The 25,586-nt window shown below is 40.6% G+C and overlaps 1 protein-coding gene across 1 annotated transcript in view; it reads right to left on the bottom strand.

Moving 5' to 3' along the window:
- Positions 1 to 25,586, bottom strand: part of ADAMTS18 (ADAM metallopeptidase with thrombospondin type 1 motif 18) — a 78,739-nt gene that overhangs the window by 50,617 nt on the left and 2,536 nt on the right. Inside the window, exons 2-5 of the mRNA XM_015814757.1 lie at positions 25,371 to 25,461; positions 19,573 to 19,889; positions 2,436 to 2,718; positions 577 to 776 (exon numbers count right to left, since the gene is read on the bottom strand). Coding sequence (XP_015670243.1) covers positions 577 to 776; positions 2,436 to 2,718; positions 19,573 to 19,889; positions 25,371 to 25,461 — 891 coding nt within the window. The remainder of the gene's footprint in view (positions 1 to 576; positions 777 to 2,435; positions 2,719 to 19,572; positions 19,890 to 25,370; positions 25,462 to 25,586) is intronic.

Here is a 25,586-nt window from a genome sequence, read left to right as displayed (position 1 = left end):
CTGCCAGTACCAGCCAGGAGGGACACGGATCCAACAAACATGTGGTTGCATTAAGCCTCCCCAAGACCCTGTCCACGTCCTCGGGAGCCACAGAGTCAAACTCCTCCCATACAACCATCTCAAGACCTGCTTCTATCTCCTCCCCCTGGGCCAACCAGTCGGAGTCTAAGCCTTCCCGGATCCGCGCGACTTTGTCATATCACTTTACTATATTATATTGGGACTATACTTTGATATGCATGGTAGTCTAGGACTGGTTATAAAATAAGAAAGAAATGCTGGATGAATCATTTAAGCCTGAGCAACCTAAAGCAACGTAAAATGGACACTCTGCTCAGATGAGCAGATGAGAAATTTCCTATGAAATTTCCCCAAAGCAAAGAATTCTCTTGAAACACTGAACAATCCTAGTGTGCATTTTTAAACTAGCATTGACATAATTCAAATACATGGCATTTCAAAATGTACACTGCATTTCCCTGCAATCCAGATGCGGCCGAACTTCACAACTGCTATCCCTTGTAACCTCCAACCCACTCCAGGAGCCACGGTTTATTTGTCAAAGTCTTGCCTTACCATGTTCATCACCGTTAAGATATAGGTGGTAACGTTCTCCTTGCTGTGTTTCTCCAGCATTTTCCTATCTGCCACAACTAGCGTTTCAACATTCAAACTTCCACCCTTCTGATTTTTAACGGGGGATCTTTTCAACCTTGCTTGGCTCCCATATTCGTCAGATAAGAGGAATGTGTCTTCAGTGGGTGGCTTAGGACTATCTGAAATGAAACAGAGCCGAGATTTGGAAAAGACTCAGAACTTTACACATCTAGGAAAAGCTACCTTCACTATATTGTTGGGGAAGTTCATTTACTTTACTTTACTTTATTTTTGATTTATATCCCGCCCTTCTCCCAACGGGACTCAGGGCGGCTCACAACATATTTAAAAACAGAAACATATTTACAATCCCCACCAAATAAAACCAATTAAAACCAAATATTTTAGAGTTGTGCTGTTTAAAATTTTCTAAAAAAATGAACCCGATTTAAAGTCCTCCCTAGGCCACATCTGACAACCTAGTTTTCATAATCACATTTTAGAAGCATCCATCTGTGGAATTCATAGCAGCAATAAAAACAGTCTCTATCCTAAAGCAAGCACTGAAATTCCATTTATGGGTTCAACTGAGGGAAATGTTAGGTGTCCTGCCTCATATCCTGGCCTCCACGTACGTGCCCCAAACCCATGTGATCTGATATGCTTGATCCATACCTGCCATTTGTCCAGAACTCTAGACTGTACATATAAAAGATTATCCATATAGTTTTATCCAACAGAAGCTGAAGTAGAACGAACTGATATGACCCTGAATCATGATTTCATTTCTATACAGGAATACTCAAATAACTCAGGGATTATAGGAATATAAGGAGGAATTCTGAGGCTGTAGTCTACATTAAGCATATACTTTTCTCCATGTCACTGTAAATCTCATCAAGAAAAAATTTCATAAAATATGGAACACATGATAAGCAAATAACCTGCTGCTGTATGAAAGCATCTCTACATGGAAAATGTCAGCCTTCTGTAGTTGTAGATTGCCTGTATGAAAACATCTGATTATTTGCAGTCAGATCATGCTTTAGAACAACTAAAATTACACAACTTGCAACTTACTGCTGAAAGTCATGGGGGGGAGGGGTAGTAAACATTTGTGTGTTGTAGGGAATTTATTAGCACAATCTTGCAAAAATGAAATAGAAAAGTCACTACTTCAAAAATATTTAATAGGACCCAACAAGCTAAGTATGATACTGGATGTGATAACTCCATCAACTTTTGGATTGTTCTTCAGCACACATATCTCCATATGTCTAGAATAAGCTTCTATAATTTGAAAGCTTAGGAGACAGATGATAACTTTCGCCTCTGACATTCTGGCTGGAAAATAATGGGAACTGGAGTCCGACATGTGCAAAGAACATCAGGTTGGGAAGTCTGACATAATACCAGTTATGAATGTATGAACCCATTAGCATCCTCAAAAAAGGAACCCAAATTATTTAGTTCTCCATTTACCCATTAGATGCTTACATGTATCCACTGACACCAGTATATTATGTCCCACGTAAAGACATTCTGAACATCCTGTTCTTAAGATGACTGAATACTGAATATTCCAGAAATGACTGACTACCAAGATGGACTATTGCAAATGGCCCATGTAGGGTGTGAAGCGCTTTAGATCACTTCTAAAGTGCTTGGAATGGTCCATTCCAAGATAGTAAATTCTGTGGTGGGCTTTTTGGACACTTCGGCATCCAAATCAAGCCTGCAAACCTTGAGCACAACAATAAGAACCTTCTATTCTTAGGACTACTAGGTCAAAGAGAGAGAGACAGAGACAGAGAGAAAGAGAAAGTTTCCTTACATACATTTCTTGCGCCGTCCACAAAAATGCTGCTTTTGAAACCTTCCATGGTGATAATCGTTAGCTGGAATGTGATAGTTGTGGGCAGTGAGATTGCTGTGACGGTCAGAGGAAAAGTGGTAAGGATTTGAATCTACTTTGTACCCGTGCACTTTCTCTTCAGCTGTCCGTTTATACAACACATGAGGGTGGTGTCCAGCGGGTGGCATATAGTGAAGTTCCTGTGCTAGGTGTTGAGGTAATGGTGATATAAGGAAGTCATTCTCCTGTGTCCTTATCAGACCTGACTAAAGACAGAAATGTAAAGGAAAGTATTGGTTATAAACAGTTTCACTAAACACAGGTTTCTCAAATGCAGTCACAAATTATCAGTTTTGGTCCTTCTTTGAGGCAGATATCTCTCCATGGGGCTGAAACAATCATCCTCTAACACAGTGGTTCTCAACCTGTGGGTCGGGACCCCATTTGGGGTCGATCGACCATTTCATGGGGGTCGCCAAGCAAGGCTGTCCGCCATTTTTTTTGTCCGCCAAGCAAGGCTGTCCGCCATTTTTTCCCCTTTTCCGGCGGGTGCCTTACCTCCCTTGGGCTGGGCCAGCTGGTGGTCGGCCTGCTCCGTCTCTGCCGCTTGCCAGCTACGCCTCAGCCGGCGCAGGGGGCAGAACCACACATGCGCGGTGCTCCCGGGCAGGAAAAGTCCTCGACTTACAACCAGTTGGGTAGTCCTTGACTTACGACTGGTTTAGTCCTCGACTTACGACCGGTTTAGTCCTCGACTTACGACCGGTTTAGTCCTCGACTTACGACCGGTTGGGGTCGCGGCATTAAAAAGGTTGAGAACCAGTGCTCTAACACCTCTAAACACCCCACAAACCCCTACTGGAGTCAGTGTGTGGTCTGCAACTTTGCAGTGCTAAGTTTCTCCAATAGCTACTCAAGCTTACTCTAGGTGTGAATACTTTCCCAGACATGGACCTATTAGGAAATGGCACATGCCTCTTCAAAGTCAAAATAAGTGGGTATCATTAAAGACTTCTTGGAGGAAGATTTGGAAAGGCTCCAACATTTTTCAGAAGGAATCTCGAAAGGAATGCCAAAAGAAGCAAGTAAGTTGGAAGAGAAATGAAGCAATAGGATGTGTATATTTATTCTCCTTGGCATGGAAAAAGTAGCTCCTCCTCCTCCTCTTCCTCCTCCTCCTCCCTCTCAGATCCCAATCTAGAAGTTTCTTTTTTTTTTTAATTTTTCCCCTTTTTTTTACCAACAAACATAATACACAATACACAATACATTTTTTCTTTTCCCTTAACAATACTCTGTCCTATATCTCTTAAATTTATTTACATTTATTTACATTACTCCTCAGACATTTCTATTCCGCAATTCTAGCCAGTTATAATACATGCCCAATCTAGAAGTTTCATCCACCTAAAATACTTTTAGAAAGTTCTTGCTTACTAGAAAGACTGTATGTATGAAAAAAATACATATTTTCTCATAAGGAATTCTGCCTTTATTATCCTAATCTACCTACTACTTCACTCGAGTTAACTCAACCTGAATCCTCTGGATGTCACCTTGGTATCCAGTATTTTGCAATAACAGTTCATTTACTGATTTGCGTATGTCTTAATGAGATTAATTTTTAAAAAAAACATAAAAAAAGAAAGCAATAAATCTGCTTTAGATTTTGCCATTTAAAGGATTTCCAACATCTGAAATTATTCCTACAGGATTCATTTCATAACTGATTTGAACCATATGGAAAAGAATGTCCTGTGTCTCCTTTTTTAAAAAAATCAATCCGCGGAGGACCCTTAACTGTAATTTTGCTATTGGAAGTCATATTGGTAGGCAAAGGTTTTCAGAAATGTGTTAGGAAAGTTGTCCTGGTTAGGACTGATCAGCAATTAAAAAAAAAGTTTAGCTGATTTATATTTACCTGTTATTAATAATCTACATATTACCAACAGCTCAGTTTAAGTACATATTTGAGATGTGGAAAAGGAGAAACTTCTTAACATACAGAAAAGCTTATTGCAATTTTCCAGTATTTGACTTTTCCCCAAGGTTAGGATAAAGTGAGTGGCAGGTTCTCTGTTTTTCATTGTTTTCAAATGATTATTCTTCCTCCAGATGTTTGCAGTTTTAATTGCATATTAAGATTAGTTTTACTGCACAAATGACCAGAGTCTTTAGGTTGGGGGTAGGGAAGGTATACATTTAATATAAATAAATGAATGTCCTACATGAATCTTAGCACCATTGCATTAACTTGACAAAATTATAGTCCTGAGAAAGCTGGAAACATGGTTCTAAAATTTGTCCTTGCTGAGTGAAATTGATCTCTGTTGATTCATCAACAATTAATCATTTGCAGACATGTTGTTGATAATATTGAGCATGCAAGCAGTGACACAACGGGGCACATAGAGAAGGAATTGCCCTTCCCCAACTCCTTATATTTCTCCCACTTAGTCTGAAAAGCCTAATTAAGAAGAAGACTTTTGAAGGCAGCATCCATCCACTTTGGTAGGGTTGTCAAGAGAACTTCATGGACGTGTACATAAAGTCATCAGAAGTTGAACTCAGCTTGGAACAGACTTTGCACTTGAGTACATCTGGGAAGCTGCAAATTGCTGGAAAGAGGACTGTACTATGGAAGAAAAAAACATTCATATGCACACAGCCACATGCATTCACCTCTTAACCATCTGGTCACATGCTAATTATAAGCATAGTGTACCCAAGAGAGTTTCGCTGAAATTGCCTTGTCTTTTGGAAAGATAGTAAATTTTCTTTCCATCAGATTGAGCAACTTGGCCAAATGTAGATAATTTTTTTCTGCAACGTTACATGAGCCTATAATAGGGGTGTGTCTGTTATTAGAGTATCTAATATTCGAAAGCAGCTGAAGAATTCACATCTCAATTAACTTATAACAGATTATAACTTATTAACAAATAACTTGCCCACGTTGCATTAAAAAAAAAATCTCCTCTCCCTATTACGCCATGCGTGCAATGGATTTCATTCCTGTGAGCCTCAGTTTCATGGCACAGTAATAAAATTGTGAGGAACGGCTCATCAAAATGCATGTAGGACTGAACAGAAATGGTCAATCCGGATGCAAATCCTGAATTACAATTTGGAGCAAGATGAAATTCCATATTCAGGACAGAAGAAGACAGTCAGACCAATGGTGTGGGCTCTAGACTAAACAAATCAAGATGATTAGCTTTGAGCTTTAGCAATGAATCTATCCTAAACTGCATTAAATGCCAACCTAAGAGAAGCCAATAACTAAACCAGAAAACATGTGGGAGTTGTATAATCAGATCTACCCTGGTGTTGCCTTTATTTTTCAAAGCAGCTCCAAAGGGACAAGCTGGATCAAGGATGCTGCATGGATGAATCCAGAGTTCCATCACTGTCCCATTCAAATTGTTTCTTCTACATCAGTGTTTCTCAACCTTGACAATTTTAAGGCATGTGGACTTCAACTCCCAGAATTCCACAGCCAGCATTGCTGGCTGTGGAATTCTGGGAGTTGAAGTCCACATGCCTTAAAATTGTCAAGGTTGAGAAACACTGTTCTACATGCTGCTATTGGGGGGTTTTTTTCTCAGTGGGTAGGGTTTAACAGTAACTGTTGAAGGTCAAAACTCATGTGCCCAGGGAATACATTTCTTTTGTAGGCTCAAAAGATATTTTATATTCCAAAGAGTTAATACTGGCTTTAAAAATTGCATTAGGAAAGAAAGTCATTAGGGGCAAATTATCCATTGATAAGATATCACAAATAAGTTTATAGGGCAGGACTGAAAACTTACAGGTAGCTAGAATAGGGGTTATTGAACCTAATGGTATTTATGCATGATTGCAAAAGGTTCAACTTATACATTAATTTTGTGGTGAAGAGGAATGTTTAGCTAACTGCAAAGCAACATTTAGTCTCCGTTAAAATGCCTGGATTCATTAAAAAAAAAAAAGTGTTGCCATTTAAACTGCCGGGATGAAAGTATGAACATCATCAAAGGGAAGGAAGTATTCAGTCTCTGGCTGATTATTTTCCTACTTCCTATATATTAAGCTGTCAGAAACAGGAGCAACGTTTGAAAGCCTCATTGTCATCTCATTCAATTGTCTTGAGCAGAGCAAAATCCAACAATTACTCACTCTGAGAAAGAGATGTCTGACAAGAGATGTCAATAGTTCAGAACTGAAAAGCAAGCCCTATAGCTCTGACCTTCCATGGCTTTTAGGTTGAGGGGGAGGTGTCAAATATCTGGACAACCAAATTTGCTACCATTTAACGCTCTGGATTTTGGCAGGCCAGGTATGAGACTTGCTGTTCCTCTCTCTACCAATGAACAATGACTCAATTGGTGTCAAAGGTCTTGGTCAGGAAAATGAAAATCATTCTTCAGGTTTAAACATCCCATATTTTGAAAGACCTCTTCTATAGAATTTCATTATGTAAGACAGTTTGTTCCTCTAGAAGTTGCACAGATAACAATAAAAAGTCCAAGGGACACTATGTAGAATTTTTTTTGTGTTTTGACAATTTAGTGAATCTTTGGAAAACACCTCCAGAACATCATGCTATGATGATGTAGTTGTTTCATTCATTACCTGGATTTTTTTTTAAAAAAAAAAATTGGTTAAAGCATACATTGTTCCCATTGGTTTGTAAACATTTAACTAAATCATTGATATGCACCATTTCATGAGATCTCATCATAACGTAAAATGCAGAAATAAAGAATTCAGGTTTCTCCCCATATAATATGTTCCCTCCTTTTAAAATATTTTTTAAAATCTCTTGTCCATCTTCTCCACATTACAGAGTTACCAACAGCACAACAGAAGACCAGATGTTAACTATAACCATCCTCTCAAAGTAGGCTGTTCTAATAAAGCTAAGCGTAGTTGGGTCTGGTGAGCACTTGACAAGATGACACCAAAAAATGGCAGAGCTGTAAATTAGATTAAGAAGTCAAAAACAATCCAGGGAAAAAAAGCAATAGCAATCCCGCTTCTATACTGTTCCAAAGAAAAATACTGGAATATTTCCAAAGTCTGAAGGAGCCCAGTCCGGTTCTAGTTCAGAAGAAATGTTACTTCACTGACTTCTCATCAGAAATGGTGTTTTTAGCTGTTTTGATGACCACTGGAATAACAATATGATTTTTTTCCCCAAAAAACATGCATCTTTCTGCATCAGGCCATCAAATCTACAGTCCAAGTCAAGCAAGATTTCTGCAAATTCAGGATAACAGTCTAAATACTTTATTCGCAGTGACAGTTTCACCCTACATCGCAAAGCAAACGGGAAGCCACGGGATTAGGAGAGGAATTCCCTAATGCTTCGCTTGTTTTACCGTGAAAGAAGGGCAGCACTGTACTTTTCCTATGTTTGAACTGCAACTCATGCACCAACAAGTAGCTGACCGAAAGGTTAAAATATAGGTGAGTGATAGGAAAATTTTGTCAGAAGTGGGAGAGGGGTAGTCACACAAAGGAAAATCAAATGGCTAATCAAGTCATTTGCAAAATAAATGTGAAGTTGGTGCAAATAGCAGGAAATCTCTTTAATCAGTAATATTATTTCCTCAAACAATGAAGACAGATGATAAGGCTGATAGACATAGATCTACTTAGTCTGTTGGGTAATAAGAGGAATTGCTTGGGGAAATTACAGTTTGCAGAAATTTATCCTCTTCTTTCTCCTTTCTTTCTTTCTTTCTTTCTTTCTTTTCTTTCTTTCTCTCTCTCTCTCTCTCTCTCTCTCTCTCACACACACACACACACACAGAGAGAGAGAGAGAGAGAGAGAGAGAGAGAGAGAGAGAGAGAGAGAGAGAGAGAGAGAGAGAGAGAGAGAGAGAGAGAGAGAGAGAGAGAGAGAGAGAGAGAGAGAGAGAGAGAGAGAGAGAGAGAGAGAGAGAGAGAGAGAGAGAGAGAGAGAGAGAGAGAGAGAGAGAGAGAGAGAGNCCATCACTGTCCCATTCAAATTGTTTCTTCTACATCAGTGTTTCTCAACCTTGACAATTTTAAGGCATGTGGACTTCAACTCCCAGAATTCCACAGCCAGCATTGCTGGCTGTGGAATTCTGGGAGTTGAAGTCCACATGCCTTAAAATTGTCAAGGTTGAGAAACACTGTTCTACATGCTGCTATTGGGGGGTTTTTTCTCAGTGGGTAGGGTTTAACAGTAACTGTTGAAGGTCAAAACTCATGTGCCCAGGGAATACATTTCTTTTGTAGGCTCAAAAGATATTTTATATTCCAAAGAGTTAATACTGGCTTTAAAAATTGCATTAGGAAGGAGAGTCATTAAGGGCAAATTATCCATTGATAAGATATCACAAATAAGTTTATAGGGCAGGACTGAAAACTTACAGGTAGCTAAAATAGGGGTTATTGAACCTAATGGCATTTATAAATGATTGCAAAAGGTTCAATTTATACATTAATTTTGTGGTGAAGAGGAATGCTTAGCTAACTGTAAAGCAACATTTAGTCTCTGTTAAAATGCCTTGGGAAAAAAAAGTGTTGCCATTTAAACTGCCGGGATGAAAGTATGAACATCATCAAAGGGAAGGAAGTATTCAGTCTCTGGCTGATTATTTTCCTACTTCCTATATATTAAGCTGTCAGATACAGGAGCAACGTTTGAAAGCCTCATTGTCATCTCATTCAATTGTCTTGAGCAGAGCAAAATCCAACAATTACTCACTCTGAGTAAGAGATGTCTGACAAGAGATGTCAATAGTTCAGAACTGAAAAGCAAGCCCTATAGCTCTGACCTTCCATGGCTTTTAGGTTGAGGGGGAGGTGTCAAATATCTGGACAACCAAATTTGCTACCATTTAACGCTCTGGATTTTGGCAGGCCAGGTATGAGACTTGCTGTTCCTCTCTCTACCACCCATAGCCAATGAACAATGACTGGATTGGTGTCAAAGGTCTTGGTCAGGAAAATGAAAATCATTCTTCAGGTTTAAACATCCCATATTTTGAAAGACCTCTTCTATAGAATTTCATTATGTAAGACAGTTTGTTCCTCTAGAAGTTGCACAGATAACAATAAAAAGTCCAGGGGACACTATGTAGAATTTTTTTGTGTTTTGACAATTTAGTGAATCTTTGGAAAACACCTCCAGAACATCATGCTATGATGATGTAGTTGTTTCATTCATTACCTGGATTTTTTTTTAAAAAAAAAAATTGGTTAAAGCATACATTGTTCCCATTGGTTTGTAAACATTTAACTAAATCATTGATATGCACCATTTCATGAGATCTCATCATAACGTAAAATGCAGAAATAAAGAATTCAGGTTTCTCCCCATATAATATGTTCCCTTTTAAAATATTTTTTAAAATCTCTTGTCCATCTTCTCCACATTACAGAGTTACCAACAGCACAACAGAAGACCAGATGTTAACTATAACCATCCTCTCAAAGTAGGCTGTTCTAATAAAGCTAAGCGTAGTTGGGTCTGGTAAGCACTTGACAAGATGACACCAAAAAATGGCAGAGCTGTAAATTAGATTAAGAAGTCAAAAACAATCCAGGGAAAAAAAGCAATAGTAATCCCGCTTCTATACTGTTCCAAAGAAAAATACTGGAATATTTCCAAAGTCTGAAGGAGCCCAGTCCGGTTCTAGTTCAGAAGAAATGTTACTTCACTGACTTCTCATCAGAAATGGTGTTTTTAGCTGTTTTGATGACCACTGGAATAACAATATGATTTTTTTCCCCAAAAACATGCATCTTTCTGCATCAGGCCATCAAATCTACAGTCCAAGTCAAGCAAGATTTCTGCAAATTCAGGATAACAGTCTAAATACTTTATTCGCAGTGACAGTTTCACCCTACATCGCAAAGCAAACGGGAAGCCACGGGATTAGGAGAGGAATTCCCTAATGCTTCGCTTGTTTTACCGTGAAAGAAGGGCAGCACTGTACTTTTCCTATGTTTGAACTGCAACTCATGCACCAACAAGTAGCTGACGAAAGGTTAAAATATAGGTGAGTGATAGGAAAATTTTGTCAGAAGTGGGAGAGGGGTAGTCACACAAAGGAAAATCAAATGGCTAATCAAGTCATTTGCAAAATAAATGTGAAGTTGGTGCAAATAGCAGGAAATCTCTTTAATCAGTAATATTATTTCCTCAAACAATGAAGACAGATGATAAGGCTGATAGACATAGATCTACTTAGTCTGTTGGGTAATAAGAGGAATTGCTTGGGGAAATTACAGTTTGCAGAAATTTATCCTCTTCTTTCTTCTTTCTTTCTTTCTTTCTTTCTTTCTTTCTTTCTTTCTTTCTTTCTCTCTCTTCTCTCTCTCTCTCTCTCTCTCACACACACACACACACACACACACAGAGAGAGAGAGAGAGAGAGAGAGAGAGAGAGAGAGAGAGAGAGAGGCAAAGGTAAACAGAAAACAGAAGGGGTAGTGCCCAAGAAAATTAACCTCAGCATCAGAAGAAACAAATTCCAATTCACTTCCATAGGGTTATTACTCTTTCTGTTTTGCTACTAATTCAGAAAGTTCGAGGAACTGAATTTCCCACATGTGAAGAATGGCATTAATCATGAGCTACCAAGATCAGAGAACCTACCAAGAGGGACTATGAAATCAGGCATTAAGGTCTTATACATCAAGGGGAAGAATGACACAATTCTATCCTGTCTCAATTTTACCATAAGGAGCAATTCTCTTCTCTCTTTCATCATGTTTTGCAAATTTTGAAAATGGTGAACTCCATGGTCACCACTTTTTAATCCACTTTTGATCTCTACTCAAATCTTCAGATCAACAGTAACAGATCAGAAGCAAAGGGCATTGATATGCTGAAATCTGCTCCCCCACGGTTGCCATAGACAAATTGTGGTCTCTGTTGTCCCTTATAACATTGTAATCCTTCCCAAAATACTTATTGTATGTTTTTTTAAAAAAAAAAAAAATAGGGGACATTTATAGCATCTCTTCTTTGCCTTCACCCAATTCTTTGACCAAGATAAATCTTTTTGGCATGTTTGTGGGAGTCAGCACAGGAAGAGATAGGAAATGTCATCCTTTAGCGCAGTGGTTCTCAACCTGTGGGTTGGGACCCCATTTGGGGTCGATCGACCATTTCACGGGGGTCGCCAAGCAAGGCTGTCCGCCATTTTTTTTGTCCGCCATTTTTTCCCCCTTTTCCGGCGGGTGCCTTACCTCCCTTGGGCTGGGCCAGCTGGTGGTCGGCCTGCTCCGTCTCTGCCGCTTGCCAGCTATGCCTCGGCCGGCGCAGGGGGCGGAACCACGCATGCGCGGCGCTCCCGGGCAGGGAAAGTCTTCGACTTACGACCGGTTGGGTAGTCCTCGACTTACGACCGGTTTAGTCCTCGACTTACGACCGGTTGGGGTCGCGGCATTAAAAAGGTTGAGAACCACTGCTTTAGCGTCAACTACCCATTTAAGAAATTCTTGGACCCACCTGAATCCCATTTTGATATAAAGGGTGATAAAGTGTTCAGTTTAATTCCTCCTTGGCTACAATTCAAGTTTTGTTAACTCTGAATTGCAGAAGAGCTGTAAACATCAAGATTTCTCTTTTATCCACAAGTTGTTGTTTCCCCCCCCCCCCACTATATTGAGAAGTCTATGGCATTAAAGTCTACTAAAAGAACCTGACAACCCCTGTATCAACAAATCAAGCAGAATTCAAAGTGGCTGGTCAGCAGAAATACTAGGCTATTCTAGACAAATAAATTTGAAAGATTATAAAATTACTTCCTCTGACATCATGAATTATCTCAAGTTATAAAAACAATCTGTGAGGGATTTAGGAGAAGAGTTAGAACCTAAGGGTGGAGTCAAGAGAGGACTCAGTCTAGAATCATTACTGTTCACAAATGCTCCAAGTCCAGCCTCCCTTGCATTCTGTTGACTCTTATTTAGCACCAATTTTATGCTGCCCAGTTTAGCGCTGACTGTTAGTTGACTAGATTCTTGAGTATAGGCTTGAGCAATAAATCTTCTTAACTGCAACTTAAAGTATGGCCGTGATTCTCCAGGCCTGACATAGCATCTGTGGCCCTACCACTTGCAAATGCTTTCTCTCCATTCCATATGGGGTAAAATCTGTTGTGAGCACTCAGTGTTGAAGAAAATGCATTCTCTTCCTATTCCTGGGCACTTTTATCTGGTACTGACAATAAATGAGGTTGCTCTGAATGAGCTTTTCCATCGTTTGAGTGCAGCTTCTTTAAGCATTGCAGCCTCTCTTTTTTCCCAAAAGAAAAATGCTCCCTTCAGCACCGCATGTGATGTGCTTCCAGTTCCAGCATCTCCTATAAAATCAGCTACATGCTGTGACTACAGGCACATGCATCTGGTTGAGGAAGGCTGTCTTGCAAACTGCTCACTGTATGGAGATCATTTGTCATCTGCAAAACAGATCCAACATTGGCTGTCTGGCAGAAGTTAAAAGAGCTACATGGGAACGAGGAAGCCCTCCCATCTCTACCCCCAAATACTTTTTTTTTCAGATGTTTATAAACAAGTCTGGGCTGGAAAGTCAAAGAAAAGGCGAAGAGAACTAATATCGTTCACATTTCCGTGCCATATGGCAGGCATGTATTAGATTTTGCTTGTTTGGTTTCAAGCTTATGAATTATCATTTCTTGATGAAAACCTTTGCTGAATGGAAGATCTCCAAGGTTTGCTGCCTAGAACAGCATGTTCCCAAAGATGGTCTCAAGGACCACCAATAAACTGGCATGTCCTTTGATTAGCCTAGAAAAGATCGTGGCAACAAGAAGAGTCACTTAAGGATGTTCTGAGTATTTTTTCAATTTATCCATTTAATTTATCAATTTAAATTCATGACAGATTTAAACTATAAATTACAGCTCTGAACTGTACAGAATGGGACCACCTTGGCTCCAGCAGAAAACTGCTTCATAGTTTTGGTCCCTGGGGAAGCAGAATCCTATCTTAACTGTTCCTTCAACTATGATGAGGATGTGCAAAGATACCTAAGAATATGGGATGTACTGCATGGGAATAGAATTTAGATGAATAATGAAGCATGAGGTCAAAGGTTAACTGAGAGGTGTGTTATGGGACAAGGAGCGGCCAGCCAGCTGTATCTGAGACCCACGCTACCGTTATTTTGTGCAATTCAGACATACACTAAAACACAACTACTATAAATCAGAAATAGAGAAAAGGGAATCCATCTCAAAAGGGAACTGGTCTAATCTGGAGGAAATATTTGTGCACCACCAATAAAATGAACAAAAAGATCTATATGTAACCCACATTTGCTTATTTATATGCAAATTTGGAAATTAGATGCAGATTTGGAAAGAATTCGGTAATTAGAATAACTAAGCTATCTTCCTAGTGAAGAAGGAATTAGATAAGTCGAGCTGCTCATTTTTCATATGAACTTCAAATGCTATTCTCACTCCTTACAGTTATTTGGTTTTAAATCAGACTTGATCAGGCAAAATGAGAATGTCAGAAGGAGGCGGGGCACTCTGAACTAAAACATGTACCCCCTTAAATTGTGTGTCTGATTGTAAACACTAGGAAAAAGCATTTAACCTGTGGTCTTCTAGATACTGTCAATGTACAACTAAGTAGCCTTCACTCTTTGTCATGTTGACTATGACCGTTGGGAGTTCTAGTTCTGCAACATCTGAAGAGCCACAGCTTTCGCTCAGAGCCATGATTTGGCAGATTTGAACGTGACATCTGGTTGAGCGAGTATGTCACAGCATGGGATTCTCTGCAATAAGCAACACAGTGTGGAAGTTAAACAAGTGGCACTCTAGGGAAAGGAAATTTGTCAGTGTGAGCCTTGTTATCAGAAAACATCCTATCTTCATATCTGGGCAATGAAACAAAGTCTCACTCAGTTATAAGCTGCAAAGCATTAGTTAAATAAAACCTTCAGATTTTGCAGTACAAGAAACCACGTAACTATATTAATATGAATTCCACTGTTTCTAGCTAAAAAAATTGTATTTTTGTTTTTACAGGATTCATCCTTTCAATGTTTTATCTGGATTTAACGCATAGTTATAGAAGGCAACAAGAGTCTGAAATTCTCTTCAAGTATTAGAAAAGCAGAAAAATATGAGACCCAGAAGTATAAATATAAATATGCTCCCCAGAATTGTCTATTGGTGAGTACCAGTTTCATTGCTCCACTTGTAGCTTGGAATCTATTTGGCCTTCTGATAAATAAGTATTTATCAGTCTACTATGGCAAACTTTTTGGGAATGAGCCACACACTGATCTCAGGGTTGCATGTCTTCTCCTGATCCAAAGAAACAGCCTGCAGAAGAAGTTGAGGTAGCCCATTCTTTTCTCTCACCTGCTCTCCACACATTTAGGCAGTCATCTGGAGAACAACAGTAGCCCCATTGCTTATTAGACCAACTTTGCTTTTCTATGTTGGAATTATGTCCACATGTGCAAAGGCATCATATTATATGAAAGGATAAATTGTATTTGAGATTTTAAAAAATAAGAATGTCAAAACACCTAGAGAAGGTACCAAAGAATTTCACTGCCTCGTGCATCATTTGGTCAAAGGCCACACTGTTTTCTTATCCAACAATTCAACAATAAGAATGGCCCTAGCCATTTATTTTATATTATTATAAACTTGTAGCAAAACCAGTCGATTCTTGCAAGAAAATAACTGACAACACCAGATGGGTGTGCCGTATGTGCAACAGCTGGTTGTTTGAGTATGTTGGTCTGACCTTCCACCTACATTCTATATTTGGTGAAAATGAGGTTAATGGCATGAAATTATTCTGTCTATTCTTCAAACTGCTTCCTATTTGTAACTGAATCCATGACAGACCTCAACTGATGCATAAAGGCACATTAGACATCTATGTTCAGTAAGGTTCATATTATTATTACATAAGAATGACTTCGCTGGATTAAGCTAGCAGCTGATATTCCCCAGTCTTCTGTTCCGCCACAGCAGATAATTAATTCAAGGATCAACCTGTAGCATCTTTTTAATAGCAACCATGTTCTTGACCCCCCCAAAGTCTCATAGCAATGCTAAGAAGTAAATGGATGAAAACAAAGGTCCTACTCTTATGGAAGACCTATCATTTGACCCAAGGTCATGTCCCCCACAGTAGCTAATCAAGGGAATAGTCCTAGAGTATTTCTCCAATAAAATCGAGTGGCAAGTTTGAAATTCATACTTCTATTTGCTCAGATCTGATGACACTTATTCTTCAGCAGGATTTATTCCACCTGAATACAAGAACTTCCTAATTCATGTTGTCCTCTCTTTCTAGTAGTAACATGGCACATTTGTACTACATTTGTACTGTAGTACAAAGGTCTTTCATCAAGCCACATAAAGAGTTAATGGCAACATTGGTACAGGAAGGACTCTAGTAAGGCTCCATTCATAGGCTAAGGATCATTTTCTTAAAACCATTGGTGAAAAGTACCAGCACTTCTCCAAGACATGCAAGCTGCTGTAATGATATATCAAAAAGAATCATTTCAAACAGAACTAATCCAGCTCTTTGACCTTCCAAGATTGCTCCCATCAGTTGGATCTTGTGGTAGTTTAGACAGTTTTCATATTCACACTTTCTTAATTATGATTTATTTTGGCAGTATAAACTATGGCCTTTAAGGGTGTCTGAAATTACATCATCTCACCAATTTGGAGATGATAGATAGATAGATAGATAGATAGATAGATAGATAGATAGATAGATAGATAGATAGATAGATAGATAGATAGATAGATAGATAGATAGATAGATAGATAGATAGATAGATAGATAGATAGATAATCATAAATTATTTTCTCACTCCTCCAAAGCCCAAAAGATTAAATATGTTTTCTTTACCAGTTGGCAAAAGGAATAAATCCTCTAGTGAGGTTGAAATCTATCACTTACAAATTATTATTTGGGGGATTAAGGAGGAAAGCTCCACGGTTCTAAACATGTGTTCAAAGATGCACAACAAACGTTTCACCATTCCATACACCATTATGGAATCAGCAGAAGTTGCCTGCACTACTGCATTCTAATCACTGTGCCACTTATAAAGATAAAGCAGGTCAATGCTGTCAAATGGTACTGATGTTTAGCGCTGATATCACTTAGACCAGGGATGTCAAAGTTTGACATGCCTAACCTACACAAATCACGTAAGGGCAGAAAATATCTCTACCATGTCATCAATGAAAGTCTGAGATTTGTTGTTATCAGTTGAAGCCTCAAATGCAATTCCCATTTGACTTGTTCTACATCCATATGACTTCCATATACATCCATATACATGCAGCATATATATGACTTAAAACACATACCCTACTGTGTAAAACCCAAACTAATTTTGCTTCCAGCAGTTCTGAGCAGAGCTAGTCAAACCAAGGTCAGGATTATCTGCACAGTTCGTCCGCTGTACACTTCAAACCTACAGTAGGCCTGCCAAAAAAAGAATTTGGCAAGGAAGAAGCAAGACCCCTTTTCCACACTGAAAGGCAGACAGTAATATAATCAGCAAATTTCTTATCCAAGGATTCTCTAACTAGGTCATATCTATACAATTGTTACTTCATTTGCACGTACACCAGGCTGCTAGTTAGCCAAGGACTTTCATTATGTTGACACAGCAGCACTGACTAGATCTGTAGTCGGGGAGTAATGAGGCAATAAGAGTCCCCAAAAATGGAGGCTAAGATATTGCTGACCAATTAAATAAATGCAGGTTCTCAGTCTAAACTCCTCATTACCAGACTCATCTCATGCGTGGGATCAAAACTCTTAAATGGAGTATTGGGGGAGGGATTAATGGTGATTTTGGAGAATTGGGGGTAGTGGTTAAGGAGTAAAATAGGTATCATAAACCTTGGAAATATTTGAAGTATTTAAAACTGGGGTTGGTTTTTCCTTAAGATACCCCCAACCCCCAAGATTTAGGTTAAAAAGATCAGCCACAGCCATTGTTGTACCATCATGATTGGCCACTGGAAAGACCCAAGATAAAATATGACTAATTTTGCTCCAGTCAAGCAATGTCTCTAGTAAAAGTAGGCAACCTTTGGTCTAAGATACATTTCCAATGCCCTTGAAAACAAACAATTCTCTAGCAAGAATTATTCTCTTTCACTCACTGGGGAGCTATAGAACCACATTTTGGCAATTTATGGGCCACAACAGGCTAGTGACAGGATGCAGAGCCTCCTCTGATGCTGAGTTCAGATAAAAGATTGTCAACTTAAAAAGCACATAAGCTCATTGCCTAGCTGTTCCCTTAAAGTCTTTCTGAGTTGACCTCCAGACTTTTGACTATTGGTCAAATACAACTCTGCCTAAACAGATGTTCTATCCTTAGTCTCAGTACTGACCTCATAGGTAGAATTTCAAGAAAGCTGCTGTTCCTTAATTCTTCATTTCTAGTGATATTACCTAGTTGTGTTCTGTCTCTGGTCTCTCCAGATAAATTTTCTACACAGGCAAGAATAGCATACATACACATACATACACACATACATACACACATACACTCCAAAGCTAGCAAGATCAAAGAATCTCTGCAGTCCATTAAAACGCCATTGCTTCCAAACCCCAACATGATGTTTCGGATTTGAAAGAATCGGCCACTGCACTTGCATTGTGGGGAAGCTACTGCTAATGAAAGGAACAATGGAATGATTAGCGCTGCCATCCATGTAGAGCAATGCAACCGTCCGTTTAATTGCCAGGGCTAAAATGAATAGGAAAGAAGGGCAACCTAATTGTGGAAAAGGGAGGGGGTATGGATGGTGGTAGCTACAAGGACCACATTGATATGAGAGCTTGGCTTCACACATCACATCAAGATATATAGTTCATTTGGTTACTGAGCAATGATTGACTGGATACCTACAAGTCAAAAGCCTTGATTGGTTGCTGATGATTTCATGAATACAAATAGTGCCATTTTCTTGGCAACAATACAAAAGTATTTGTCAGGCCCAAAGAACCAAGAATGGCATGTGGGGTTACTTCTGAGTAGTCTCTTTATTGTTGTTTACCTACATACAGAATCTTGCCAGATCTGCATAATTATAGATAAACTCTGTGAATTGCTAGGGAGGGTCCATCTTTGCCATCTTCCTGCTCACCCGATATTCCAAGATTCACTGTCTCTTTGCTCTCTGGGAAGGAGCCCCTCTCGTTCCTGTGACTCCAGACCACATTTCACCACAGAATTATTCCATTACCTTATACTGATTTCCACCCCTCCCCCCCCCAATTTTTCAATCTAACCTGTAGTCCTGAGATTGCCTGTTCATCCCTCTCTAAGAACTAATCCGTTCCAATTTTAGAGATCAGCTAAGATGGACTGGATTGCGGATTGGTGCATCATATGCCAACCCAAAGTTTTGAAAGCAGCTACAGAAAGTCTCCAAAACATGCCATGGAGTTGCAAGATTTAATTGCACAGGGAAAAAAAACTCAACACAGGTCTTCATCAGATTGAATTATGTTTAGATTTAATTTGGTCAACCTTTGTTGATTCTTGTCATGTTTTGAAACAAGGCCCTTCCAACATGCATCTGTCATTCATGGAGGGTTGCATAGAATTCCTTTTCTGCATTTTAAAGTTCTGGCTAGGAGGCACTTAAACACAAAGCATAGAACAGGAAGCCAGATCAACCAATCAGCAGGCAGGAGGCACACTCCACACAATGCAGATTTGGGAGGCATTTTCCTCGGGCCCATCTTCAGTCATCTGCAACCTTCACTTATCCATCAACTCCTTAGCAGCGTATTGGAGAATCTCAATTATCCAGATCACGTTTGTCCCAAAGGTGCTTTTCCAAAAGGCAATTGGACTTTCTCAGGGTTTTTTTTCTTGGAGTTAGAACTGAAGAAGCTTCTTGGATGAGAAGTGAAACATTTTCAAAGGGAAAAAAATCAAGAAAGCCCAGTTGCCTTTTGGAAAAGCACCTTTGGGACTTAGCAGAGTAGGTATGTAGCAACGGCCAAGGGGCAGCTTTAAATCAGCCTTACGCCAACAGATGAGAACAAATGTAGTAGAAGGGGAGGAGTTTGTAAACCGAGCAACGAGGCATAACACTTACCAAACCTGCGCACGTGGATATGGCAATGGAGGAAGAACTGTGGTTCCTTATAAATCCCTGATAGAAACACTGTTCAACACCGCCAACCTGAGAATCTTCAATGCCATCTTTCCCGAGCACCTGGACGGTCACATCCTGGCTCAGGAAGTTTGAGGGCTTCAGCTCAAGGTGCAGGTCCTGTCCAAATGCTGCGAACCTATAGTGCAAGGAAGCCTTCCCGCTTACGGTGGACCGCTTCCTCCTCGCGCCGTGCAAAATGTCATGCGAGAGATAGGATCCGCTGGCGTCCACCTCAACGGGGATAACAAAGGTGTAATCTGGAAGAAGGTTGAGAATGGGGGGTTAGCCACCAGGCTTCATCTCCCCACCGGCATTTGGGGGTCTTTCTTGGTCTATGTGGGTTTAGCCTGCGCCCTTTGAAAATGAACTTCCAATGAGATACATCGATGGAAGCAAACTTTTAGAGGGACAAGGCTGCCGCTACCGTTCATTGGGCTGTCATTGGGAGTCTTTCAATTATCAATTCAGCCATAAATGCACAGCTTCTTTTAAAATAGGGGCTTGGAGGCTGCTGGCTGCTCCTGGGAGCACAGTCCTTTTAGGTTGCTATTGGTTTTAATGTGGTATTACATGTGTATTACCTTATAAGTCACTTACGTTCATGTTTGAATTAGAGCAGCTTATAAATTGAAGCCAGTGAAATAAACAGTTTGGGTCCAAGCTCCCCTTCCCCCACCCTTTCCCAGGGCAATTGCAAAAATTATAAAATCTGGTTTATTCCTTTCCCACTCTTGGAACAGTCCTTCCAGGAAAGACAGAATACTGCAGCTGCAAACTTCCCTGGTCATTCTTAACTCATCCGTTTGTCATTTATTTGATGACAAAGAATCACCCTTATTGGAAACCAACTACATAACTCTGCTAGATGGTCTTCTTAGCTTCGTTCCCCCCAATGGGTTCTAGTGGGAAATGCTTGAGTACTTTATATGCCCTGTTGAGCTCCTGCAGGAAATATAATAAATAATGAAACTCATAATAAGATTACCGCTCTCACTTTGGGCTTCAAGATTTCTGGCTGCAGAGTCTTTTGCTGGCTCTACTATTCTGCCATCAAGCTATAAACCTTCATCCATCCTAGTGGATGATCAATTGATCATGAGCCAGCAGTGTGCAGCAGTGACCAAAAAGCTTAATACAGTCCTGGGTTGTATAAACAGAGGCATTAGTACCACTTTATAAAACCCTAGTAAGACCACACCTGGAATACTGCAGCCAATTTTGGTCACCATATCACAAAAAAGATGTTGAGAGTTTGGGAAAAATTCAGAGAAGAGCAACTAAGATGATTGAAGGCCTGGAGACTAAAATATATGAAGAAAGGCTGCAGGACTTGGGTTTGGCTAGTCTAAAGAAAAGAAAAAAACAGGAGCAAAATGATAGCAGTATTCCAGTATTTGAGGGGCTGCCACAAAGGCAAGGGGGTCATGTTATTCTCCAAAGCATCAGAGGGCAGGACAAAAAACAATGGTTGGAAACTGAACAAAGAGAGAAGCAACCTAGAATTAAGGAGAAAATTCCTGACAGTGAGGACAATTAACCAGTGGAACAACTTGCCTCCAGAAATCGTGGGCACTCCATCACTGTAGATTTTTAAGAAGAGGCTAGACAGTCACTTGTCTGAGATGGTATAGGTTCTCTTGCTTAAGGGGGGGGGCTGGACTAGAAGACCTCCAAGGTCCCTTCCAGCTCTATTCTATTCTGACTGCACCCGCTTCCATTTCTACATCCCTCTGCTATTTCATAAAACTCTGGCCACGAGGACTTAGAAAGTCCCACCATTCTGGTTTGTTTTTCATAGTGCCGTAGTAGATACACTGGTTGTGTGTTATCAACAAGTTAGCATTTGAGAAGCAGTATCCAAAGCAAAAAAAAGATAACAGAATAATAGAGTTGGAAGGGACCTTGGAAATCTTCTAGTCCAGCCCAGATAGACATGGCATCACATCTTTTAAATTCTAGCTCCCAGCTTCAAGGTACACTCAGCTGAACTCCCACAGTTTTCTGATCTCTGATAACAGCTTGTATTTTAAGTTTGTAAGCTTCTTAGGGGGTTTAAGTCAGCTATTTTTAGAGGGCCCTTATCAGATTCTTTTGAGTTTTCATTGGGGTTTTTTTTTCCTTTTGATACGGTTACAAGACTAATAAACTATTCACCCATCCTTCGTTTGCATTTATTAATAATGGCTTTTAAATTCCTCCTCGCGTGGGACTTTTTTTTTTTTTTTTGTGCGAACCCTGGAAAAGAAATCCAAGAAACCCAACAGCAACCAAGAAAGCTGTGTTGCTTTTTTCTCCATTTCATAAGCCTGGGAAGAAAAGCTACTCTTTCCTTCCACCTCCTTCCACCTCCCCCCCCACCGCATGAAGAAACAAAGATATTTTTGAATGGAGTTTTTTTTTTTTATTATCTCTTTATCTTCACAAGCTTCCAAAGGGAGGCGTCGTTGCTTGCTTTTCCCCGTGGAGAGAGAGGGGAAATGTTGAGAGCATCTCGCTTTTCACCAGCAGCGCTAATCAGGAAATTTCAGGATGCTAAGCAAGGCCGGTAGCCAAAAACACAAGCAGCTGCATGAGAAGGGGAATTCCCCCCCCCCCGGTGGAGCAAAGGCTCCAACGCTCCCAGAGCAAACACTCCGCACACCAGCAGGCCTTTTTCTCCACGAAAAAGGGGCTCGTTAGCACGCCTAGCGAAAAGGATCCTACTTCTTCCCGAGCTGACTGGGGAAACGGCAGCCCTGCGCGGATATCTTTTAAGCAGGGCTGCCGGTTTAAAAACTCTTCGTTGCAGCAGCCCGCATCGGACCTGGATATCTCCGAGACCGCCTTCTGCCGCAGGTTACCTCCCATCGGCCGGTACGCTCCCACAGAGTGGGTCTCCTCAGGGTGCCGTCAGCCAGACAGTGCCGGCTGGCGACCCCCAGGGGGAGGGCCTTCTCGGTGGGAGCTCCCACCCTCTGGAACGAACTACCCCCAGAGATCCGGGTGATCCCGGANTCTCCCCTCCTTCCGCCGCGCCCTAAAGACATGGCTTTTTCAACAAGCGGGTCTGGCCTAGGGAATTTTAGTGGGGTTTTTAAGGGTATTTTAAAGGTTAATTTTAACGATTGGCCGCTTCAAATATTTTCTTTTAATTTGGTTTTAATGGATATTTATTGTATTGTGGTTTTACAAGGCTGTTAGCCGCCCTGAGTCCTGTGAGGAGAAGGGCGGGGTACAAATTAAATTATTATTATTATTATTATTATTATTATTATTATTATTATTATTATTATTATTATTAAGCGCTCTGTGTGGAAGCGCTCGGAAGCCTCTGCCTGTTTTGTTTTGGGTTTTTTTTTTCTATTTTTATTTATTTATTTTTAAAGGGAGATGAACTTTCAAATCCGCGATGGCTCTCCCGTCTCCAGCTCTCTTTGAAATCTAGGAATCCCACTTTGCCTGTTCACACACGTTTTTCCTAGAGTGCGACTTCTCACTAGCTTCCCCCCTCCCCTCGCCCGGTTCTCATTCTCGACCTGCGCGAAGGGGTTAGAAATGCTGGATTTTTCAAGTAATTCTTTCTGGTGCTATGCTTTAACTTTGTTTTTTTGTTTTTTTAAAAAAGTGAGATTAACCTCTTTTTTTTCTCTCTTTCTCCCCCTTTTTTTTTTAAGGTCTTCCTCTGCATTCCTTTCTTCACATCCGTGTTAGGAGGAGGGACTGAGACAGATCTCGTCTTAGTATTGATCTATAATTATTTCCCCCTGTCTCTTGTTCCTATGAAAGTACTTTTTTTTTTCCCTGAATAACCCTTGTAATGAGAGCAGTTGCGATCTTGGATTAGGACTAGGGAGACCTGGGTTCAAATCTGATTTTAGAGTAGGGTTGCCAGGTGTCCACTATTTGAGTGGACAGTCCACTTTTTTCACATTATGTTCACTATTTTTTTTTTTCACAAAATAGTGGACATTTTTTTTATTCAAAAGCTTTATGATGAAATGGTACGTAATCTAAAGCTGTACAGTCTACTTTTTTTACTACTTAACCCCCCCCCCCCCGCTTGTCCGCTATTTTTGGGAAGCAGACATGGCAACCCTATTTTAGAGAAGTAGCCAGGAGTCTTCTCTTAGCCCAGTGTTTCTCAACCTTGACAATTTTAAGGCATGTGGACTTCAACTCCCAGAATTCCACAGCCAGCAATGCTGGCTGTGGAATTCTGGGAGTTGAAGGCCACATGCCTTAAAATTGTCAAGGTTGAGAAACACTGTCTTAGCCCAATCTACCGTGCAGATTTGTTGTCGAGAAAACACCGGAAAAGGGAGTGTCATGTACATCCCCTTAAGCTCCAGGAAGAAAGTTTAATCAAGAATTAAGGGCGCTTGTTTCAAACAGATCTTTGAAACTCAGGGTGGAAACAAATGGACCTATTCAAAGTAGTTAACTGTTCAAGTTAGTCCATACAGGAAGCACAGCAATGAGTGCTGATTCTATTTTATGTTTACTGTAAGATTAATTAACACAATCTTGCAAGCCTAGAGGCATTTTCTCCCTTCTTCTCCTTTTAACTCTCTGGAAAACTAGCTGCTTCTCAATTTCCTCTCTTCTGTGGGCTCAGCTATATTTGCCTGATGGGGGTCCAGTCTGAGGTTCTTCCTCCTGTCTGCCGAGGTCATTCTCACATCTCACTTAACCTGACTTTCCTTCACATCTACATAAAGTAAGTCTGTGATGTGGGCGCAAGTTTGCAGTTCTCACACGGCTTATTTTCCCATTAGGATTTAAGAATTTAACAGTTGCATTTCTGTAACATCCTGAGTCCACTAGAGAGCCAGACCAAAACGCCTCTGCTTCTAAGCAGCTCTCTGTTCCCAGGAAGCACACAAGTAGAATAATGCTCATTACTCAAAACGTCGATGAAGATTCTCAGTCATCCAGATCCTTGTTGTCCCAAAGGTGCTTTTTTTTTTTCTCCAAAAGGCAACTGGATTTTCCAAAGCAAAAAGCACCTCTGGGGCATTACTCAAAGTGCAGCTTCAATGCTCTTCCCATTGACGAAATAAAGAGGAGAGTTTACACCCCAGGGAGCTTACAACAGAGGGAGAGAAAGAAAATACAAGCAGGGGTAAAGACCTGAGTATATCGTCCTTTCATTTACACGTCTTTAGATTTTATTTCAGGAAGGACAGACGGGGGGGGGGGATTAAGGGATTGTGCCCGCAAACCAGAGCAGCCGCCCATCCCTGGCTAAATCTCTGCATCTGATAACCTGAGATAGGAACAGTCCATAATCCAATCAGACCCCAAAGATCTTCCCAGGACTGCAACACTTTCAACACACCTGGTCTGCCAAGTTTAGCCTGGTCTGCACTTTTAGAAGTGGGTCTTCTCCATTTCAGCACTTCAAGGCAATGCTTCACTGGAAAAGCCCCATTTTTTTAAAAATGTAGATGAACTATTATACTGAGGGTCTCAACTGTCCAGGACCCACCTGGCTCAATCATGCCAGGTTGAAATGGGAAAACCTGGCCAGGGCACACCTGTCGGACCAGGAGATCTCCCAGCTCCCTTCCAACTCTGACGTTCTGCATTCTGCCCCCCACATATCGAATTCCCACAAACTAACCTGGCAGCCAAAAATTGAAGGCTTCCAAGCCGAATTTGCCTCCTCTGCCTCTGCCACCCCCAGCAAGGTGAGAAGGGGAGATGCCTCGGGATGCCCTGGTTTTTGAAATTGGGGAGTTCAAGGAAAATATACCAACCCTGGTTGAAGGCGCCGGGGCCACCACCGCTGTCACCGGGCAACGCTGCCGCCACCACAACGCTGCAAGAGAGGCAGCACAACGGGAGAATCTGCAGAGAGAGAGAGAGAGGGAGGGAGGGAGGGAGAGAGAGAGAGGGGGGGAAAGAAAGGACGGAGGAAAAAACACACAGAGAGAGAGAGAGAGACACCCCAGGCGAGAGAGAGAGAGAGAGAG

This window comes from Protobothrops mucrosquamatus, unplaced genomic scaffold (genome assembly GCF_001527695.2).
Source record: "Protobothrops mucrosquamatus isolate PMUCROS unplaced genomic scaffold, P.Mucros_1.0 scaffold281, whole genome shotgun sequence".
Lineage (NCBI taxonomy): Eukaryota > Metazoa > Chordata > Lepidosauria > Squamata > Viperidae > Protobothrops > Protobothrops mucrosquamatus.
The sequence above is the reverse complement of the archived record's forward strand: the minus strand, read 5'-3'. Positions and strand labels throughout refer to the sequence as shown.